At 47.6% G+C, this 13,876-nt stretch overlaps 2 protein-coding genes across 2 annotated transcripts in view; one reads left to right on the top strand and one right to left on the bottom strand.

Moving 5' to 3' along the window:
• LOC144133498 (protein Skeletor, isoforms B/C-like) overlaps nt 1-2,647 on the top strand; it is a 38,344-nt gene extending 35,697 nt beyond the window's left edge. Inside the window, exon 16 of the mRNA XM_077666638.1 lies at nt 2,209-2,647. Within this exon, the coding sequence (XP_077522764.1) occupies nt 2,209-2,496 (288 nt within the window). The 3' untranslated portion in view covers nt 2,497-2,647. The remainder of the gene's footprint in view (nt 1-2,208) is intronic.
• The window catches only part of LOC144133501 (kunitz-type serine protease inhibitor dendrotoxin DaE1-like), a 92,007-nt gene that overhangs the window by 70,695 nt on the left and 7,436 nt on the right, over nt 1-13,876 (bottom strand). The gene's annotated exons all lie outside the window — the stretch shown is intronic.

Genomic DNA, 13,876 nt, shown 5'->3' with positions numbered 1-13,876 from the left:
TTCCCATGTAATTACACCTTTATTATATCGGTACATTTCCAGTAGCAAATCAATTATTTCATGACCAATGCCTTCATCTTTTAGTAGGTTTCACAGGTATTCTTTGCGTTGTCGTACGCACCGTTTGCGTGCAGGAAGACTATAACAGAGTCCTGTTTTCCGTTCTACGATTTGTATGCATTGGGTAATCATGAACAGGCTATCATTAAGAGCTTACCGCTTCTGAACCCGTTCTGAAATTCTCCTAGTATCTACTTTCTAGCCTGAAAATGAAAATTGGTTTTGGGGGAACGGAAAATGGCTCAGTATCTGTCTCACATCTCGGCGGACACCTGAACCGCGCCGTGAGGGAAGTGATAAAGGAGGGATTGAGAGAAGGAAAGGAAGAAAGGTGCCGTAGCGGTGGGCTCCGGAATAATTTCGACCACCTGGGGATCTTTAACGTGCACTAATATCGCACAGCACACGGGTGCCTTTGCGTTTCGATCCATCGAAACGCGGCCGCCGCGGTCAGGTTTGAACCCGTGTACACCGGCTCAGTAGACGAGCGCCCTAACCACTGAGCCACCGCGGCGGGTATCCATGCCTGCATTTTTTACTTCCCCGCTTGCATTGCCAGCTTGTATGTAACAGATGTTATCGTAATCAGTCAGAAGGATTTTATGTTCGTCCTATTTCCTTTCCCTTTAAAATCAAATTTATCCTACTCTGTCACCAGCTGTCCGGAAGCTGCTAATCTGTTATGAATGCTTCTAGTAATTTTAAAAACCTTTCCTTGTTGCTTGGACCAAGTTCGTTAATATGCGTGAGTGGAATTTCTTGAAACCCTGCAGTTGTGCATTTGGGAACCTTTGGGCCGCCTCATTACAGTTAAGATTGGTCATATCTAAGCTTCTTTGTGTTATGCTGTCCTGTGCTGCTTCTCTATTCAGAGATTACCCTATCGTCGCTTCCAAAATGACTCGGCTCTAACTGATGTAATGTATTTCACAGCGTCGACTCCCCCTAAACATTTTCTCTCAGAATTTTGAATCCGTTGCTGCTTCCTTTGATTCTTCTTTATCCACACGGATTGTATGCTTCCAGAATTTCCTTGTCCCATCGCAAACTTCAGTCATCCGGCGACCAGCGGTCTGCTTCATTTAAACCTGGACAAGGATCTGTACTTCCAGTTTGTTTTGTCGATAAGATTTCCGTTTTCTGCCTATTTCCTCTTGAGTCCTAATAAATATGCCCTATAGACTGTCCATAGACTTCTTGTAGTCTATAGACTGTCTATGGACAAAAGTCTACTAAAAGTGTATGACCATAAATCTATAGATTGTGTATAGACTGTCTATAGAATGCCCATTGCCTGCAGACTAGACTATGAGATTTGTCTATAAAACGTCTATAGACTTCATAGACAAAAGTCTATAGGCGGTCTATAGACTGTGTAAAGATATTTTTGTAAGGGAGAAAGCTGCGCCACCTTTGTCATTCCGTGTTTTTTCAACGTCACCCGTCGTTGCTCGACGGCCTCCTTAATTTCCTTATTGCACCAGGTTCGTGGCGTTCTGTCCAAATTTTCGACGGTTTTCCACTTATTTTCGTACTTTTGAATCGTTGTAATTTATTATAATCCCACTTTTCCGTTGGGCGCATCTCTACTGCTTCATCAACGCATGCTGCTATTTGGATTAGTTGCGCAGTGGAACAGCAGCGCCACCTAGGAACTGCAGGCTGCTTATGAGAGATGCTTTTGGGTTGCAGTTAGGCTGATGATGATGATTAATCTATTCATCATCATCAGCCTGACTACACCCAATTGCAGGGCAAATTCCTCTCCCATATCTCTCCAATTAACCCAGTCCTTTGCCAGCTGCGCCCACCCTATGCCTGCAGGCTTCTTAACCTCATCCGCCCACCTAACCTTCTGCCGCCCCCTGCTACGCTTGCTTTCTCTTGGAATCCACTCCGTTACCTTTAAGGACCAGCGGTTATGTTGCCTTCGCATTACATGCCCTGCCCAAGCCCACTCCTTCCTCTTGATTTCGACTAGGATGTCGTTAACCCGCGTTTGTTCCCTCACCCACTCTGCCCGCTTCCTGTTTCTTAACGTTGCACCTATCATTTTTCTGTCCATGTCTCGCTGCGCTGTCCTTAACTTAACCAGGGCAGCTGTAATTTCGCCTCGCCGATTTCTCTTCGCATTGCCATACATTGCAGTGCTTCACCCACAACTACCTCGGGTGGAAGATCATGGTGACCAACGCGGGTGAAGTGGACAGACCATCGGATCCTGTTGTTACGAAGAAGCCAAAGAGACCCACGCGACCGAAGCCACCACCGCCACCGCCGCCGCCGCCTCCGCCACCACCTCCTGCGCCAGCGCCAGCGCCAAGCTCGGGCACGGGGGGGTCGTCGAGTACCACCAGTCAGGTGCCGCTGACTCCCTTGCTTCTTCCGCCGCTGCTTTTGCTCGCCTCGGGGCCGAGGCGCCACCCACTGGAGTGAACACCTCGAACGGACCATCCTGTCTGAGCATGGGCGCTTTAGCCAACGGTGCGGTGTGGCTGGTTGAGCTGTGCCTTGTAAGTCTAGCGAGTGCGAGCAGCGGAAGTAGCGCGCAATAAATGCTACGGTGCTGTGGCGTTATGTCATCGCATGGTGTGTATGCCGCTGTGTGTAGCAGGTTGCGACATTTTTTAACTGATTATGATGATGATGATGATGATGATTGCCTTGTATGGCGCAACGCCGTCTAATTAACGGTGGTGAGCGGCAAGCACCAATTTAAATGACCGAATCACGTTTCTGAGAATGTAAGGATATATAGGTACATATGTCGAAAGAAAGCTGCAACAACTCAGTTCAATGCACAGATGCGGTTTCTACAACAGTGTGTACAAGGTGGCTATGACGTATATTCAAGCGTATATGCTATGTATAATATGAACATGTACGAAGCTCTCGTGCTGTAAAAGGGCTGTCTTCCGGACTGAGCTGCTCTTTAACTAGAAGTGAATGCAGGCATCCGAAAAGGGGTGCAATAAATGGTGCTTTGACGTCGTATGATGAGTGTGTGTGTGATTTCGTGCGCTAAGGCGTACGTTGTGTCTAGTATTAAGGTCCAGGAAGCACTAGATACAGGAAGCGCATTGCGGCTTGCTCCGCGCTGATTCTTCTTCTTCTTCATCTTTATCTTCATCTTCTTCACCTTCATCTTCATCTTCTTCTTCATCTTCATCTTCTTCTTCAACTTCTTCATCTTCTTCATCTTCTTCTTCTTCATCTTCTTCTTCATCTTCTTCTTCATCTTCTTCATCTTCTTCATCTTCATCTTCTTCATCTTCATCTTCTTCTTCATCATCTTCTTCATCTTCTTCTTCTTCATCTTCTTCTTCATCTTCTTCTTCATCATCTTCTTCTTCTTCATCTTCTTCATCTTCTTCTTCTTCTTCACTTCATCTTCTTCTTCATCTTCATCTTCTTCTTCTTCATCTTCTTCTTCTTCATCTTCTTCTTCATCTTCTTCTTCTTCATCTTCATCTTCATCTTCTTCTTCTTCTTCATCTTCTTCTTCATCTTCATTTTCATCTTCTTCTTCATCTTCATCTTCTTCACCCCAGGTACATGGCACATACCCACGCGGGGGGATTGGCCATGGAAGATGACAAAATTGTAGCACCAATCGTGAATTTTGAAAAATCAATGAATAAAAACAACAGAACAATATTGACAGTTAAATAACAGACAGCATTTTGGTGAAAAGAGAAGAGCTCATACAACTTTAAAAGGATTAGCACATCAACCTACTAGTTGCAATTATGTAATCGTGGAGAAACCCACAAATAGAACCCAATGCAAATCCCTTGGCGTTCGCACCAAACGATAATAATACTGGCAAAGATAAAGGGAGCCCTAACCTGGAGAGAGGGACCTCCAGGTAAATCTTTCTCTGAAGTGCGAACCTTGGGCAATAGAGGAGAAAATGGTCTAAAGATTCAACTTTCCCACATGCGTCACATAGGTTCGTCGTTGTCAACCCACACCTGCATAGATATAAATTCAAACTTGGAATCCTGCACCGCAACCGCGTCATTGATACCTAACACAGCCTGGATTTACACGAACGGACGTTCCAATTATATGCTAAGTGCTGATAGTCAGTGGTATTTAGTAAGGGATCTCGTAACCTGGCTGATATACGTAGGAACCGCTGAAACCTGGAAATCGCCAGCTGGCTGAAATTCGGGACGGGATGTGTCACTGACCCGTCAAGAGCCGACCTTGCTAAGTAATCAGCCACCTCATTTGAATGAATACCTGCACGGCCAGGGACCCAGACAAAACGGACCACCTTCAAAGTGCATGGGACAAAAAATCGCAGGATACGACTCAAAAAATCTTCTTGCGAAGTGTCAAGGGAGACTAACACTGACAAACAATCAGCGAGAATAATAACATGAGACACATGGCATGGAATTTTGTGAAGGGCCATTCCAAGAGCCAAAAATTCCGCAAAGAATATAGGAATATAATCTGGGATGCGGATGGAATAGCTCCATGCCAAATCCTGCGAGAAGATGCCAACTGCAGCTTTTTGGCGGTTGACGAAGGCATCGGTAGCAAGCACCGTATGATGGGGGCATTTCTCTATGTGATCCGAGAGAATACCATTTAAAATGTTTGCTGGCATGTGTTTCGCATGAGATGGGAAGATGTGGTCGAAATGGAATTCCACTGCTGCCGGCGTGTCATCAACCCACTGCAAAGAACTGAGATCAACGCCAATCGGTGTTAAAAGGTTCTGCGTTAACATAATTTGTGGCATTTGATACCGTGGCCAATGATGAGAAAAGAATAAAGCCGGCTGAGACACAAAAATAGGAGTACTGACATCAGTCACTGGGTCCATCGACCTGAGGAAAGTTCGCACCGTGAGTATTTGAAAACGGGAAGTTAGATCAGGGATACGGGCTTCCAGATAAAGCAGGGCGTTTGAAACTGATTTTGGGAGACCAAGGCATAGGCGGAGAGCGCGCCTTTCCAGTAAGATTAAGGGCTGAATCTTGTAGCTTGCGCTATCAGAGAACAGAATGCAACCAAATCCAAGTATAGGTCTTACGTAGGCTTTGTATAGTAACAATAACGTGTCGCGGCGCATCCCAAACTTTTTATTGGCGATTCTTGTCAGCCGGCCTAGAGCGCGTTCTCCTTTAAACACATTGCTCTTTATATGAAGGCTTCAATCTAATGCTGGGTGATAAGTAACACCTAGATATTTTACGGATTCCACTTGTGGAATCTGGAGAGAGCGATGGACTAATGAAATGTGCAAAGGCCTGTCTGGAGGAAATACCAAAACGCCGCATTTGTCTACATTCAGGGATAAATTAATGATCTGCAACCGTACTCCAAGAGCATCCAGATATCCCTGCAGAATCTGGTAAAGGGAATGAATATCCCTGGGCGAGGCGAAAAAAGCTATGCCATCTGCATACACAAAAACTGTTATAGCAGGACGAATGGTGATGCCACTGACCAAAATATTAAAAAGCACCGATCCTTGCGGCACAGCTCTTGATTGATATGTATTAGAACATAGGGTTCCCTCAGCGCAATAAAAGTATCTGTCCTTCAGAAATTCAGATATCCACGCATAAATGTAGGTTGGAGGATGTAACTGAGCAAGTCTGTTAAGTAAAATAGCATGTTCTACACTGTCATAGGCCTTTGCTACATCAAGAGTGACCAAAGCTGAAACTTCCCTTCTGCGTAGAGAGAGCCGGATTCTGCTCTCTAGATCCACATGCGCGGACTATATAGAGCATCCACGACGAAAGCCAATCTGAGCCGAGCTGAGACCGTTGACATCATGAACATGTTTTGTGAGGCGACTGTGCACTATTCTTTCTAATAATTTGACTAAATTTGAAGTCAGCGCAATTGGTCGAATATTATCTATGACGTATCTTTTTCCTGCATCTTTCACCAATAAAATAATTTTCGCTGTCTTCCAAATGCTTGGAATCCATGCATTTTCCAACGATGCATTGACCATATCTAAGAGGTCGCTTGTAAAATCCTGGTATAAAATTTTAATCATACCGACAGTGACACCATCTGGTCCAGGAGCTGCAGGATGCAACATTGCCAGGACCGAGAGGAGCTCTCATGCGTCAATCTCAGTATAATCCGAAGAGGGTGAAATTGTGCACAAAGGGACGTTTCTCTGCGTCTGGAAGCGTAACGCCAATCCCTAAGCAATACGCTCCAGAGTTTCTTGAGCCTTTTGTGGTGATAACACTGTTGAACTACTGAGGAGAGAGACTGCAGAACTCTTGTTATGTGCCATGAATCTATACAGGGCCTTCCGATTACGAGGATTTGAAAGATAAGTGTTTAAATTTTGGTTATACTCCTCCTTGGCTTTTGCAGTTGTTCTTTTGAAAGATGCAGAAAGGATTTGTAATTTAACCAGTTAGCTGAACTCTGGTTGCAGGATAGCCTCTTCCATGCCGCTTTTCTGCGACGAAAGGCCTTCTCACATTCTTCTGTCCACCATGGAGACGGCTGTTTATTAGAGACTGCTGCGGGCACAACGAATATTGAGTGGTCTACTGCATTTTGCAAAACTGAAACAGTCTGCTGAGCTCTGTCATCCCGGCTTGTACTAACTATAGAGGCATATGAGGCGGACATCAGATTTTTATAAATATTGTGGTTGACAAATTTATGGGTTACACAACTAGTTTTGAGCGGAGATAACCGGATAGTGAATGTTATATGAAGGTGATCACTAGATGTACCCGAATCCTCTGTCGGCCAATCTGTCACCTCTAGCCTACCTGCTGATAATTCAAGTCAATGGCGAGCAACCTCTCGCATAAAGGTTATTTCTCTAGAATTGCAGCAGCGTACAGCATTTGCAGACAGCCACGACCAGAGAAGCTGGCCGCAGGAATCAGTACGACTTCCTCAGTCACTATGGTGAGAATTAAAATCTCCTGCGATGACTGCACTGCTTGTGCCAGTCACCAAGCTGTCTAAACAGTCTGTCACGTGTACACCTAAAGTAATATAGACATTAGCAATTGTAATATCGGCACAATGCGGAAATGAAATTTTGATCGCTAAAAGCTCACAGTCAGGGAGAAGAATTTTCTTAGAGATAATGCCTGATGACATAAATGTTTAGATAGCATGGTTACCAATCCACCTCCCCTGCCAACACTTCGATCTCACCTGAAAACTCGAAAGTTTCTCATTGAAAATGATTTATAAGGTGATAACCAAATTTCTTGTAAAAGCACAATATCAGGTTTATGTTTGTGAATAAGTACTTCTAGATGTGGAAGAGAAGACAATACGGATCGGCAATTCCATTGTAACACTTTGAGACCAGCCATTATTATTTGACCAATTAGAGGCAGAAACCGCCTCTTTAAGGATATCAGCATGGGGAAGAAGTTTGGGTGGTCCTTTTTTAGCTTTCATCTGTGGAGAACTAGAATTAGATGGTGACGAGGAAGCACGGCGCTTCTGCGTAGAGCGCGACATGCACTGCTAAGAACAGAGTGTTAGCTGGGACCTGGGGAGCATCAGGAAGTGATGTCGAGCGGCCAGCACTAGCTGCACAAGTTGAAACAGATGCAGGCGTTGTTGCCAGGACGGATGTTGATGGTGACACAGATTGAACTGCAACAAAGTGAGCCAACGCCTCCGAAAAAGTGTTTAGCATTCGCTCAATCGCAGCGCATTCGCAGCGGCAATCGACTACGTTCACAAGGAAGTCGCCAGTGTCGCCGTAAGGAATTCTGCCCTCTACGGAAGCAGAGGAAAATGCGGTTGCTCTTGAACTAGCCGAATGCAACCCAAGAGAATCCCTAGCAATCATCTTTGACTCGCAGCTAGACGGCCTGTCAGAAGTTCCTGAAAGGCAGAAGCGGCAAGAAAGCCCACCGCGTTCTAAGCCAAGGCAGCTCAAGCCACACTCCATCGTGTGGACACCGGCACACGCCGGCCTGGCCATGAACCACGCAGCGGACTGCATCGCACGAGGACATACTAACCGAGCGACGGCTGATGCTTTGGGACTCGAGCCAGTTACCCAGACGTACGGCGACATCCTGGAACTATCTAAAGAGCAGTGTGTAGGTTGGAGACAGCTCCAAGCAAACAGATATTCGTGCCCATTATCCTCAATAAGATACGGCACACTACATACAGGCCCGCATGTCCACGGTGCGGAGAGATAGCCATGCTCTATCACACCACATGGGGATGCCAACAAAGCCCAGCAGTTCCAGTCATACAAAATTTCATGCCGGAGCAGTGGGAGGCAGAACCATCCAGCTGGGAACCCGGAGGTCAGCTTTCACTGGTCGAACGGGCCCAAGCTGCTGCCGTAGCCGCCGTAGGAGTCTTGGGCTAGCGACTCCGCCCATGAAGACTCTCAAGACCCTATAGGAGCATTGATTAAACGTTTTCTTTCTCTCTCTCTCAGCAGAGGCTAACCGAAAGGGCAATAGCGGCTGCAAGACCCAACTGACTCCCCGGGGAACGGTCACCAACTTGTTGTTGTTATTTGCCTCACAAAATGGCACATGCCCACAATGGGGATTGGCCAAAACCAGGCGGCGACTACTTGCGACCGTGTGCTGTGCGATGTCAGTGTGGTATTGTATTCTGTAGTTATGTTTGTATAAACTAGGTGGCGCTAGGCATGCGCCCTATCTGGTCAGCTGACTCGCACATCTGTATATATATTCATCATTGAACTGGAATAAAAGAGGGAGTTGGTCGAAGTATGTACGTGGCGGGTGCTTGACGTGGTGGTGCTCCGGCAGCTCCGGGCAGTCGGACCGGGCAGTTCCCCAACGGTACGGGATACAACAGTTGGCGACGAGTGGTGAAGTAACCGAACGCGGAAGCAATGAGCCTGCATCAACCGCCCGAGTTCCTGCCGACGCCCGGGAAGCCCGCCATTCCTTGGACGCAGTGGCACCGCCTTTTCAAGAACTATCTCCTGGCGTCCGGGAGCGACGCTCACCCACCTGCGCGCCGTAAAGCTTTACTGCTACACTGTTTGGGTGTGGAAGGCCAACGCTTGTACTACGCGTTGCCGGAGGAGAAATCGTCGACGCCGCCTACAGAAGGAAAGGAAGGAAGCGGTACGAGCGACGAGTACGATGCAGCGGTGGCTACGTTGGACGCTTACTTCACTTCTAAAACGAACGTCGTCGTGGAGCGGCATCGGTTCGGACAACGCACCCAACTGCCCGGGGAGACTGCAACAGCGTTCGTCACGGCGTTGCGTGAGCTGGCATTAAGTTGCGACTTCGGTAAGCAGGCTGACGATTTTATTCGTGACCAACTTGTAGCGAAAACGTGCAACCCTGTTCTTCGGGAACGCTTACTGCTTGAAGGCACTTCGCTCACTCTTGAACGCGCACTGGCTATTGCAAACAGTATCGAAGAAGCCACGAAATACTCACTTGAGCTGCAGTCATCGGCTGCGAGCGTTCAAAAGGTCGAAAAACATCGGATGCCATGCCGCTCAGAAACGCAGTTACCGCGTTCGCAGCAGCCGAAGTCCTGTTTCCGTTGCGGGTCTTCAGGGCATCTTGCAGATTCCAAGACATGCAAGGCGCGGGGTAAAACTTGCAGCAAATGTGGCAAACGAGGACATTTTCAGCGTGTCTGTAGAAGCGGCATGCCTGACGAAAGGGCCCTTGCTGTCCGAGAAGTCGACACCTGCAGTGCATCCGGCGATCTCAACGTGTTGCTTCTCGACCGGCAGTGCAAAGGAGGGATACACACAGAAGTCTTCGTACAAGATGTTCCTATACGTTTCCTCGTAGACACGGGTTCTGCTGTCTCCATTCTGTCGAACGCCACGTATTCAAGGTTGAAACGCTTCCCTTTGCAGCCAACATCAGCGTCACTCTACGATTTCTCTCGCCGCAGAATAACCATCGAGGGGTGTTTCACGGCGCCAGTCATCTTCCAGGATCGGCAGGCCGACATTCTCTTCTACGTCGTCAAGGACGGTACTGACATTCTCGGCATCGACGCTGTCGAAACGCTGCGTCTGCAAATCAACGGTACGTCATTGCAATGCACCCATATTACGCAAGCGCCAGAAGGCCTTGACCGTGAACTGTTTTGCCAGTTTCCGCACTTGTTTGATGGCAAGTTAGGGCTTGCAACAAATTTTGTCCATAAGGTCAAGATAAGAGAAGGAATCACGCCTGTTGTTGCTAAGTTGCGGCGTTTGCCATTTTCAATGCGAGACCGAGTACGCGAAGAGCTGCAGCGCCTTGAGCAAGAAGATGTCATAGAAAAGATTGACACGTCTGAATGGGTGTCTCCAATCGTAGTAGTAGCAAAGAAAAACGGCAAGATAAGAATTTGTGTCGATCTGCGCGAACCAAACAAAGCGATTGTCGTTGACAAATTTCCACTGCCGCACACGGAAGAAATATTGCACAAACTTCATGGCGCAAATTACTTTTCAAAGATTGATTTAGCAGCTGCATATCACCAAGTTCTGCTAAGCCCTGAAAGCAGGGAACTGACTACCTTCATAACCGATAGTGGACTGTACAGATTCAAGCGCGTCTGTTTCGGTCTTGCATCAGCACCGTCTGCGTTTCAGAAAATGATGGCCACTATTTTGCAGAACTGCAAAAACACTTTGTGCTACATAGATGATGTCATTGTGTACGGAAGCACACGTGAAGAGCACTTCAAGAATTTGAAACAAGTTTTGCACTTGATTGCAAAGGCTGGATTGAAGTTGAATGACAAATGCATTTTTAATGTGCAAGAAGTCGACTTCCTTGGTCACAGGATCAGTCACAAGGGAATACGCCCTTTACAAAGTAACATTGACGCCATCAAGGCTGTGCCAGCCCCAACAAATGTCGGTACTCTGCGCTCATTCTTGGGCATGGTAGGCTACTACGCCAAATTTATACCTGACTATGCGGTGGTTGTCGAGCCTCTTCGAGAGTTGCTACGTAAGAATGCCACATTCACATGGAACCCTGCAAGACAAGCTTGTTTCGAGCAACTGAAATGTTCCCTGGCCACAAGATGTTTACAGCTATTTAATCCTGCGGGTGACATTATTGTCACTACGGATGCCTCATCCATTGGCTTGGGAGCAGTGTTGCAACAGACAAGGAATGATGAACTGGTGACGATTGCTTTTGCTTCTCGCAGGCTTACTTCACAGGAACAGAAGTATTCTGTAGGGGAATTGGAAGCCCTTGCTTGCTTGTGGGCATGCGAATATTGGAGAGTGTACCTTTGGGGTCGTTCATTCATATTACGCACCGATCACCAGGCTCTGGTCACACTCCTTAGTACAAAGGGAGTAGGTCGCCGACCGTTCCGGATTGCGAGGTGGCACGCCAGGCTGTTGGCATACAACTTCACGATTGAATTTCACAAGGGTGACAAGAATACTGTTGCTGATGCTCTTTCAAGGATGCCCCTTCCAGGTCGTGTGGAGGAAGAGGAAGAAGAGACTGTTTGTGTTGTCTCAACATGCATTACTCATGAAGAGTTTGTCATTGAAACGATGCAGGACCCGTTGCTGCAGCAGGTTATAAAGTGGGTGACATCGGCATGGCCCGCAGTGAAGATGTTGCCTGCCGAAGCAGTTCCGTTCTACCGGGTGCAAACTGAGCTCTCAGTCGTTGGAGACCTCCTGCTTCGTGGTGACAAATTTGTAGTACCTTCGTCCCTCGTAGCACGGCTTCTTGACGCAGCCCACGAGTCTCATCCGGGAATAACGAGGACAAAGCAGCGACTACGTGAGCAATACTGGTGGCCTGCTATGTGCAAGCAAGTAGAACAATTCATTGCATCCTGCGCGGTATGCCAATCTGTTGACAAGTCTGCAAAACCCGTGACACCACCTCTGCAGCCAGTTGCATTCCCATCTGCACCATGGCAGAAGCTAGGCATCGATGTTGTGGGCCCTTTTTCCGAAGTGCCGGCAGATTGCCGTTTTGCCATTACAGCCATCGATTACTACAGCAAGTGGCCTGAGGTTTGTTTCTCAGCAAGGGTGACAACTGCAACAGTCATCTCCTTTCTGCGAAGCATCTTCAGCAGGGAAGGATATCCAGACGAGATTGTGAGTGATCATGGTGCTCAGTTTACAGCCTTGGAGTTTGACAGTTTCCTCAAAGAACGTGGCATCGCTCATACGTATTCGGCAGTCTATCATCCGCAAGCTAACGGGCAGGTAGAGAGGTTTAATCGAGTACTCAAAGAGTACGTTCAAGTCTGCGCACAAGAACATCGGCCTTTGAAGGAAGCTATCACCGAATACCTGGGAGTCTACCGTTTCACACCGCATGCGACCACAGGAGTGAAGCCTTCCGTCCTTCTTCACGGCCGTCATCCCAGAACAAAGCTTGATCTTGTAGGAGCGCCAGGTAAAGAGTTTTTTCAAGATCCGCAGGCAGCGATGAAGTCCATCCACAGCAGAGTAGCACAAAGGCAACAAGCAAGTAAGACTTACACTGACCGTCGACGAGCTGCAAAGTACTCTCCATTAACAACAGGTCAACCGGTGAGAGTCAAGTTGCCTGGTCACGTGCCTAAGGGCGCTCTGAGCTATTCGAGTCCATTCACCATTGTGGACCAATGTGGTCAAGATACCTACAAGCTCAATGATGGCCGCACATGGAATCGGAGTCGGCTGGTACCTTGCCCCCAACCAGTTCCACCACCTACAGTTCCGAAAAGTTGTTCGCCTGAATCAGCAAAACCACTTGGCGAACCACAGCAGGAGAACCACGACCCACCCCAGCAGCCATCTGTTCAGACGCCAGTTGAAAGGGACGTTCCAGGACTGAGGCATTCGACGAGACAAAGAAGACCACCAGTGTGGTTTAAAGACTATGAAAGACATTGAGTGTTTATTGTGTTTTTCCAGTGTTAGTTGCTAACTCTTTTGAGGGGGAATAATGTGGTATTGTATTCTGTAGTTATGTTTGTATAAACTAGGTGGCGCTAGGCATGCGCCCTATCTGGTCAGCTGACTCGCACATCTGTATATATATTCATCATTGAACTGGAATAAAAGAGGGAGTTGGTCGAAGTATGTACGTGGCGGGTGCTTGACGTGGTGGTGCTCCGGCTGCTCCGGGCAGTCGGACCGGGCAGTTCCCCAACGGTACGGGATACAACAGTCAGTGCACGTTAAAGATCCCCAGGTGTTCGAAATTATTCTGGAGCCCTCCACTACGGCACCTCTTCCTTCCTTTCTTCTTTCACTCACTCCTTTATCCCTTCCCTTACGGCGCGGTTCAGGTGTCCAACGATATACGAGACAGATACTGTGCCGTTTTCCGTTCCCCCAAAACCAATTAATATTATTATTAATTGCATGCGGCAAACATAGGATGACCTATGTAGGATGACCTCAGTTTTCGTGACAGAGGGGGTTGCAGGTATTTAGGGGGCCTAACAAGCTGAAATTTAACCACCAACTTTAGCTCCAATTAAATATTTATTTCCTCCATCATCATCATAGACAGAGGTCATCTTCAATCATCGGAGGTCATCTTCATCGTCTTCCGTTCAATGATCGCAAAGGGACAGGATACATATTAGAGATGATATATCAGCGTGGACGCGATAACCACTCGGCAGCCGTAGCGGATGCCTCGGAGCGTCCGTCTCATATTCGAGAGGTGCACTGGATGCCGGTGGGCTGCCCCGTTGTCTTCAGCTGGTGGCCGGCTGCCCGGTGCCCGGTGGAAGGCTCTGCGGACGTCGCCGACTCCTCAGTTTTGAGCAGCGAGCTAATGACAGTTGACGCTCTAAAATGAAATTTTGTGACAGGAATAAGCGATCAGGCACCCGG

Source organism: Amblyomma americanum, chromosome 5 (genome assembly GCF_052857255.1).
Source record: "Amblyomma americanum isolate KBUSLIRL-KWMA chromosome 5, ASM5285725v1, whole genome shotgun sequence".
NCBI classification, from domain to species: Eukaryota; Metazoa; Arthropoda; class Arachnida; order Ixodida; family Ixodidae; genus Amblyomma; species Amblyomma americanum.
This window is presented reverse-complemented; position numbering and strand designations above follow the sequence as displayed.